This window comes from Electrophorus electricus, chromosome 4, assembly GCF_041902795.1.
Source record: "Electrophorus electricus isolate QZ-2024a chromosome 4, ASM4190279v1, whole genome shotgun sequence".
In the NCBI taxonomy this organism is placed as follows: Eukaryota; Metazoa; Chordata; class Actinopteri; order Gymnotiformes; family Gymnotidae; genus Electrophorus; species Electrophorus electricus.
The window spans coordinates 9,833,543-9,842,669 of record NC_137500.1 but is presented as its reverse complement, the minus strand read 5'-3'; the positions used below and the strand labels follow the sequence as shown (position 1 = coordinate 9,842,669).

Here is a 9,127-nt window from a genome sequence, read left to right as displayed (position 1 = left end):
GTTCCTGGCACAGTAACCAGACAGGAGGAGCCAGAAATCCTCCATTCAGAGATAAAGAGGTACACTGGAGTTCAAGTCTGGATGTTTGAAGCCACAGAGCTGTTCTAATCAATGTATCTGAGTGGGGCTTGGCATGGCGTCACAAGTCCTGCTGCAGAAGGGTAAATCAATACAGATGTCCGAAGTTGCCTGTGAGGTCACTCGAGCAGGAAAAAACACTCACTTGACAAGCTGGCCGAGGTCCCTAGTGCAAACTAAAACAGCAACACAGCAAATTAGCATTTAAAGGACTTTCTGTGACTAAAAACACAGCTCCTCTACAGACTCTTATTGAATCTTTATCCAAGTAGACAAAATGTGGCACTGGGTTCAGAACTTTGGAAAACCTGTTTTCCATCAAAAAGGCATGGTGCAGCATTTAGCTCTGGAGCAATCAACCAGACGAGAAGTAATAGTACACATACCACTGATATGCATCTGCATATGTAACTGGCCCACAAGCCCCAGTAGTATGTAAAACATGACTGCGCATTAAATGAGTCAAATGCAGTGGTGCATGACTGATAGTCTAGATTCATATTCTGTCATATCAGGTTCATAAGACTTTGTTACAAGCTGATCTGGGAACTTCCTTCATTTCCTAAAATATTTCAACCAGTCTATGACAAAAGATGCAAAGCTTTACCAGAGGAACATATTTCAGAACACTATACTGTTGCTGATGTGACACTTGTCTTCTCTGCTGAAAGAACAAACTCTTAAATACCATTAATGGACATTACATTTCTTGAGAAGGAATTAATTCTATTAACTATTTTGCCATAATTATGCCATCAAATGAGTACTGCCATCAAATGAGTACTTTTAAAAAATTAAAGTCTATTTGTGCCAAAACAAAAAAATGAGTATATAAAAGATGTATGGGGATTATGTATGAATAAGAAATGGATGAAGAATTGAATGATTCTTAACCAGAAAATGGAAAAATCAACTGCTCAGGCTGAGGTGTTCTACATTATGTCACAGAAGGACTATAGGGGCTCTGAGGTATTCCACTCTATGACACAGAAAGACTCTGAGGTGGGGACGCCCAAGGCCTGTAGCATGAGTGTAGATGTGGCAGATCCAGACGGCTCTCCTTGGTTTGGCATGCTTGATAAATCCATTTCCCTGGCCTGGAGTGGCCATCATTCCAGCTGAATGAGCTCCCACACAAACACAGCTATGCCCAGTGGCTTCTCTTATTTAGCTTTTGGTCAAGACTACTTAATAATATTTAAAAAGACAGGAAGACATATCTCCTATAGCATGGCCAGCATTAAAGCTGGCCACTTTTCCCCCTTCTCTTCTCCGCAGTGCAAGGAAGAAGAAAGATGAGAGTAGATGGAAAGAATTAGATGCTATTTTGAATTTGAGCAAATTATTTTAAGGATATGTATTGACAATGGGTTTATGCCACTGCAGGAATAATATTTTAGTGTGCAGAAGTAGATGTATTTGGTTATTGAAGGCAAAATTGCAGTGAGAGTAGACCTACATTTCATTTATATTTATAGCATTTAACAAATTCTCTTATCCAGAAAGACTAATAAAAGTGCTTTAGTTGTCTTCTCAGAAAAGTATCCCTAGCTAGCACGAGTAAGTTAAGTCCAAAACTACCCTTAAACTGAAATGCTGCCAGAAAAAGAGTCCGCGCTGAGACCTAGAGATAAAATACACTACAATACTATAAAAGACAAAACAGGTATGCTTGTTTATGTTCCAGTATTTAAACACTTCCAGGACTTTCTGCCGATGATGCAACTGGATATATGGTTTCCAGTCAGACTCGTCAAAGAAATGATGGACTCTCTGTCATTCCACTGTTACAATGCACATGTGTTCATCCCTAATTGCTTATCTTCTTATTATCTAGTTAATAACTCCAGGGATAATTATTTAGTGTCTACTGTGAACTATTCAGTAACTAGATTAAAACTAATATGAAAGGTGTGCAATTACAAGAGGTAGGTATGAGAGTCTGGTCACACCAGCAAGTCCTTAAAGTTCTAAAGAGTTTTCTCTTGAAAAGACATTTCACGTAAAAAAAAAAAAACACCATCTGCAAGCACATATATAAGTATGACGTATGACATAAAAGAACACGAAACTGACACATGTTGTCCCGACATTTGGACTCCATAAAATGGTGGTCCTTTGAAGATTTTAATTAAACTAAATGAGAAATTCCCCACCCTGTGTCCACAGTGACAAACAATGTCATCTTTTTACAAGAATACATCAAAAACGGGTCTGCTTAAGTCACATGTGGAATTTTATACTGAAGTTCAGTCGTACCGACATCCATCTGGAATTAGTGGCCTTATTTTGAAGCTAATGTTTTAGTACTGTAAAATCTGGGATGTTTTAGAACAAAAGCCCTTTGTTCTAAGTTTTCCGTTTCTTTATGTCAGTAACAATGTCTCATCGTCAGAGATGAGGGACATACACCAAACAAAAAGGGATTACAGAAGGAGGGATTACTGTTTTATTTGATGTATATATGAATGTAAATAAACAATTGTTTGTGTGTGTGTGTGTGGTCCCTGATTTCATTTGATTTGTAGATAAGTATAAAACATGTACTTATTGTATTAAATAGTGCTAGTGTAGATGAACCTCTACCATATCACATGTCAATAGTTTCAAATATTCACAAGGAATACAGACATACCATGTTAGGCAGATATACTGAAGTAGGCCTATGTAAATGAACTCCTTGTACATTTTCATAGGCCTACATCAGTATATCTGCCTAACACTAAAATCAGGGGTACATTTAGATGCAGATACACCGCACCACACATTTGAATTTGTAAAAACATGTTTATAATGACATGTTTTCCAACACTAACTTTTCAGATTACATTTATCCGAATTTGTTCATTGTAATCCACCTTTCACACGTAATTCGATATTTTACAGTAACGAATAATATGACCACAAGGGGGAGTTTTCTTATGGCCGTCAAGAATAATAAAAAAAAAATCGGTGGAGGGTGCCAAGGTAGTATTTAAGATATGTAAACCTCCCGAAGCCCTGTATTTGGCGAAACTGCGTCTTTAAGAGCCTCGGAGAGATTACAATATTAACTCATATCACTTGATCACTAGATGTGCAATAATAAATACGTTTATACATTTAAAAATACAAGTACAGAATAAGAGTAATAAAATTATTTGGTATTAATCGCATTTCATATGCTACCGCTAAAACCACGTCCATTGAGATAAACATATAGAAAGTAAAAATGCAAGATATTAGGGTATTAAGCATGCAGCAACAGGCAAACACGGGACTTCGAGGCCTTGACTGAGACACCTGTGATGTTCTTTCAATATTTTACGGCTGCCCTCTCCCACAAAGACAGTTTTTAAAAAATCATTCATACCAAAACGGATCTAATGCACCAGATACGTAAGCTACAGAGAAAAAACATTTACTCTGAAACTGCCTACGCACTCCCCTCAAGAAACTAAGATATATAGGCAGTAAATTTAAGGGATTGAAGATTTATGATAATTAGATAGTAAATCATATGCTTATCGTTTATGCAGAATATATGCAGAAGTACACGTGCTACACTAATGAAGTTTCTCCACCCTGTGCATACAAGCATAAAGAAGGGGGGCGTGGTTTAAGTTACCTGTTTCGACTACCTGCAGATACATGGAAAGAATTTAAGATGTCGTCAGTGTACAACAAGCAGCAGCCGGTGCGCTTTGGAACATAATAGCCTACTGTCGGCATTCCACAGGGAGAGAGAGGAGGATAGAAAGCCAGAGGGAATTTGAGAAGCACGACAGGTTCACCTGACGAGGCGAGTGGAAACACTACTCTGGTCCCCTTTGAAACAAAGAGCTCGGTGTCGTTCATTCCTCAGCTCTGCCGTTTTTTTTTAATCCCTTTAACTTCAAACAAAGACCGTATAGCATCAGTGATCTCTATTTTAAGTTTTACTATGGGTCTCAGTTTTCCGAAACCTTTAAAGAAAAACAGAAAAACCTTTTTGCCAAACAGATACAACTGCTTTACCTGCGCAGGCAGAACTGAGGTGCCAATGTAAACGCGAGCGTGACCGGATTTCCTCCGTGAATGGCCTGGGCGCATCATTGCTTTGACCATGCCCAGATCCCTGAGACAGTGGATTTGTAAAGTGCTGCTGTGTTTTGGTATCGTCTATTTGAGACTCGGGTGAGTTCCAGCTTTAGAAATCACGTTAACCTTAAATTTATATTGAATACCCTACATGTCATAAGCTCTTTGCATAATTGTTTATACGTTTGTTAAGTAGTTTCAGACATAAATGATATATGTATGAGTTATATGCGCTCCCTTACGCACCTGTATTCTGTTGTTAATGTGGCTGAAATATAGAGCTCATGTAAACTCAGTAAACTTCACACAACAGTTTGAAACCAATATATATTAGTTTTAAAAGGTGTTACGGACCTGTAACGTATATACGTACATTTCTTAAATGCTTTCCCTGTTGTCAGTACACTTGAAACACACTGAGATGGAATCGCTAAATACGTATGAGGATGATCCACACTGCTGTCTTTGCTTGGCTCTACCTCTTGCTCCCCTCTCTGTAGCCTCATTAATAACGGCGTGCTGAGTTGTATTTCCACATTCTTTTACTCACACGCAGCTGCAGCGCGTTTTGCAATACCTCACCTGTATTCTCAGAGAACGTGTGTGATTAGAAGGAACAAGCTAAATGAGTATGAATAATTAATGTTCAACAAGAAACAATTATGTATACTGTCGTTTAAAAAAAGTAATAAGGCGCTAATAAGAAACTTACAAGCCAACTCAATTTAGTTACAGAATTTAGTGGTTGTATCCAGCTACGAGCAAAGTTGTAGTTAACTTGATTTTGTATAGATTAGTTTATAACCAAACCTCTGATGAAACAGCAAACTCTCTATGAAACATTATGGTAGTCTAACTAGTGCGGTACCCCTGTTAGTGCACCATATATACGGATAACGTTTCGTCTGTTAACTGTTTGCATTGTGTATAGCTAGGGCCTATTGAATAGCGGATTATATAATCTCCAGTGTTTCAGTAGATAAGACATACAACTTTATGTAAAGGGAAGAGTGAAATAAACTCTACCAGATATCTCTGTGTTTTATCAGGCCAAACCTGTTTGCTTACCTCGGGCCCTCCGCAGTTAAAGGCAGTAAGAACCTATCACTATACCTGCTCTGTGATAGACTACGGGTGATGACAGATAGGTTTTCAGGTGCTTGTGCAGACAGATAATTTCATTCAGCCTAGAGGTAATGGTAGACCTCTCTGTCTAAAAAGAGTTTGCCCTTTAGAAAATAACGATATACCAGTGTCTAGATTTATTTAAGGATGACGTCTGAAATTTTTTTTTAGGTATTTCATTGGAGTACCCCAAAACACGGTGTTTCACACGGTAGTTAAATAACGGTAGCGAAACTGATGTTGCACTTATAAAGGCAGCAGGCATGGATATGCTGCACCGGTCACCCCTGCGTTCCCACTGGAAATTCTCCATTCAAACGGGCATGGGTGCAGTGTCGCCCCTTTGTCCATGTATGCTACAAAAGTGGGCGGATAGTCATGCCTCTGCCCAATGGCAGCCCCGAATCTCCAGAGAGAGGAGAGAAGCACTTTTTGCCATGCAAAATCCTTAAAACCATCATCATTCCAGCCTGGCAACCACACTGTAACAACCTCACCGCTGAGAGATGACAGACTCAATCTCTCGCTCGCTGCTACACACATACGGTCCTGGGAATTAAGAGCTTCGTAGAACGTTTTCTTTACTGCGGACCGCGGCATCAAACTGGAAAACAGAGTTTGTCGCTTGGCGCAAGTGGACTAAACGCTCAACGGGAATAAAGGAGTTCACATTTGTTTTTCTCTCAATCGATCAGAAAGCGGCTATTTGCTCAATGTCACCATGATCATCCTCTCCTCTCGCAGTGTGCTGCTGTCAGTCTACTACCCGCAGATATTCCTCATCCTTACGAGCGGTAGCTACCTGTAAGTTCACACGCTTGAGAATAACGTTTCAGTCGCCCACCTTGTAGTGAATATTTATGTTTTAGAGTAGACCAGAATATTCTGCTATTTCGCTGCAAACCGGATTTTACTGTATGGCGTATAGTCGCCTTCTAAAACGGACGTATTCACAGTATTTGGCAATATTTCTCAATTACACATATTTGTGAAAAATAATGTCAAACCTCCTTTATAATAACCTAAGATGTTGATTGTTGGACGCTGACAAAAATACTTCTGAAGTCAGAGTAATTGCTTGTGATTGTACCTCTGGGTATGTCTCTGTGAAAGGATGTTTGTAGTGCTCTATGCAATTCACGTGTCATCAGGTTCTTGTATTCATTTTTGAATACCATTTATAATGAGTCCTGCACACAAGCCTCACGTCAGTCTTGGAGGCACGTGAGAATAAAGTAGGCTTGAACATTTTTGTTGGTATAAAAGCTTCAGCAAAGTAGTCTTTCCTAACGTAGGGTATTGGTAATTACTTTTCTTTAAATTGTTTTTGCAAGGTAACTACACCTCTGTTACTTTTACAAACCTCACTACACCGACGACTCACAAGGTCTAGAACAAGATCCTTAAAAATCTCTTCTGGCCACTGCGTGGCAGAGATGTTCTGGAAGATTCGGGGCGCGTGTAAATCTGAAGATCATGTTGCTTGTTTCGCACAGGTGGTATGCTGATCTTTAACTTCTGCAAATTTTAGAAAGAGATGCTGTTTTAGATAGTAAAGTTGGAGTGCATATAATAACTCGAGACTGAACATTTTATATATATATATATATATATATATATATATATATATATATATATAGAGAGAGAGAGAGAGAGAGAGAGAGAGAGAGAGAGAGAGAGAGAGAGAGAGAGAGAGAGAGACACACACACACACACACACACACACACGTGTTTTTACATATTTGGTATTTTTATTTTTTGGCATTCATATTCAGGTTTCTGAATAAAAAATAAGGTTGTTGTAAAAATGGCCTTCGTTTTTAGAACAATTATGACACCATAAGCTCTAGATTTTAACGCCGGAGACCCCAAAATAGATGTGGGTTTTGGTTGCAGTGGGTAAGTCTATGTATAGCTTTGGTTTGCACATTACAAACGACATACCATTGTTTGTTTTTACAGTTTAAACCTTATTTATTCGACATACAGAAAATTTAATAAATTTATGGAAGAGATCCTGAGAGGGTTATAAAAAGTAAGGATGTGGTCTCTTTTTTATAATCGCCCTCCAATTCTTCCTCACGCTTTTTCTTTTTAAGGAACGATGAAATTAAGTGACGGCCTTTGCGGTTGGCATGAGGCCGCTCCCCGGAGAATTCTGCTCACGACGGGAAGTCTTGTTTATTCGCTACTGAAATAATAAAAATACCGATTTTGGAAGAAAATTGAAAAAAGACGTTTAGCAAATTAAAATATAAAAAATATGTAACAACAAGAATTTAATAACAAAAAAAGCAACAACTTCGACAACAAAAACGATTATAAAAAACTGCCTATAGACAACTGAAATACTGAAATTCTCAAAGGTCTTTGAGAGTGATGCTTGGAGGTTTATGGTCAGAAATTGGCTATTTACAGAAGAGCATCAGGAAGTTAATACTCATTTACTTCTTTAAGATTGAAATGATCATGTCAATATAAGCCTCGTATTATTTATACAATAAGGTATCTGTGTGAGTGGCCCCTGATGTTGAGAGAAGCCTTTGAGCAACATGCACTTTACATCACAGTACACACATATCAACATAGTTGTGATATAAAATATATAATTAAATAATTAAAACACTCTCAGCATTTATACACATTTATAGAACACATATATTTCACAAATATAGTTTTATCAAATGCAAAAAAACTTTCCAGTTTTCTTTGTAAATGCAGAAGAACAGTAAATTATAGGAGCACAGAGAGGCTGTGAGGCTGAGATTTGTTAGTTTCCCGTAAGCATCTGGTGCCAGCCAGTACATCTTGGTAGTTCTGAAGTTGTTTCAGTAGGATTTGTTTTAAGTGGAGTGAACTGCATGATAGCTGGAGCCAAGCGCACAGAGAACATTTATTTTCTCTTGTATAAATGTAGAGTGCATTTACTCGTCTGCAGGATTATTTATGCGTCATTTACCAGGAAGTCATACTCATATTTTAAATCTTCCTCACAGTATAGTTCTGATTTATTTTGCAATATTTTCCATCAACCACAATTAAACATAAACTTTAGATCAACTGATCTTAGTTGGTTGATCAAAACAAACTGTGTTTGGCTTTTGGTCTTACATAGGGGTGATGTAAAATACATTCTGGGAATGTTGACCCCAGAGTGTACTATTGTTCATAGTTGAACAAATGTATACAGTTGACTTTATTTACTCAAACAATTATCTTAGGTTCAGTCTGGAGATACACCAATTAGCAACTTGTAAAAATATTCAAAACTTTTAGAATGAACTCAGTGAGCATGTCATTTGACTTTTGCTTTAGATTCTTCGCATTTCAGTTTCATATATCTTTATATACTAAACAAATATTGATTCTTTCATAGGCTATACCTTAAGAAAATATTAATTTTAAATTATCTTAACCAGTGCATGTATAAGAAAGTATGGCAATGCCCCAAAGAAAGCAATGGTTAAAATGCAAGTACTTATTATCTTGTTTGTAGAGCTATCTATCACCAACAGAAGAATGTGCTTTCACACAACAGCGTCTTGGCCCTTCATTCCTTTTATTAGACACATCGTGTCCTATGAAGCAAGGACATTTTCAGCACTTGTGCAAACCTGAGCCACATAGTGGTGCCTCTTTCACCTCTGTGTGAGATGGTGAGCAGTGCTACACTCATGAGGGCTTCCTGAACGTCTTACTATGGGACCTTGACATGGTCAACAAACAACCGAGGCTCCATGCAAAGGCAGAGTGACATCACTACAGACATGCTAGACCATAATTATCTGTAGTCCCTCATTATTCCATTTGTCTACCTCCCCATAACCTGGCCTGAGGTAGACAGTCTATATTCAGCTTGTTTAAC

The 9,127-nt window shown here is 38.1% G+C and overlaps 1 protein-coding gene across 2 annotated transcripts in view; it reads left to right on the top strand.

The window, feature by feature from the left end:
- The first annotated feature begins 3,872 nt into the window (after positions 1–3,872).
- Positions 3,873–9,127, top strand: part of wnt7bb (wingless-type MMTV integration site family, member 7Bb) — a 28,587-nt gene continuing 23,332 nt past the window's right edge. Inside the window, exon 1 of one of the 2 annotated variants that reach the window (XM_081712258.1) lies at positions 3,873–4,233. In XM_081712258.1, the coding sequence (XP_081568384.1) occupies positions 4,163–4,233 (71 nt within the window). In that variant the 5' untranslated portion in view covers positions 3,873–4,162. Of the gene's footprint in view, positions 4,234–5,235; positions 6,067–9,127 lie in introns of those variants that run through there. The other variant, XM_027020084.3, reaches the window with a different exon arrangement.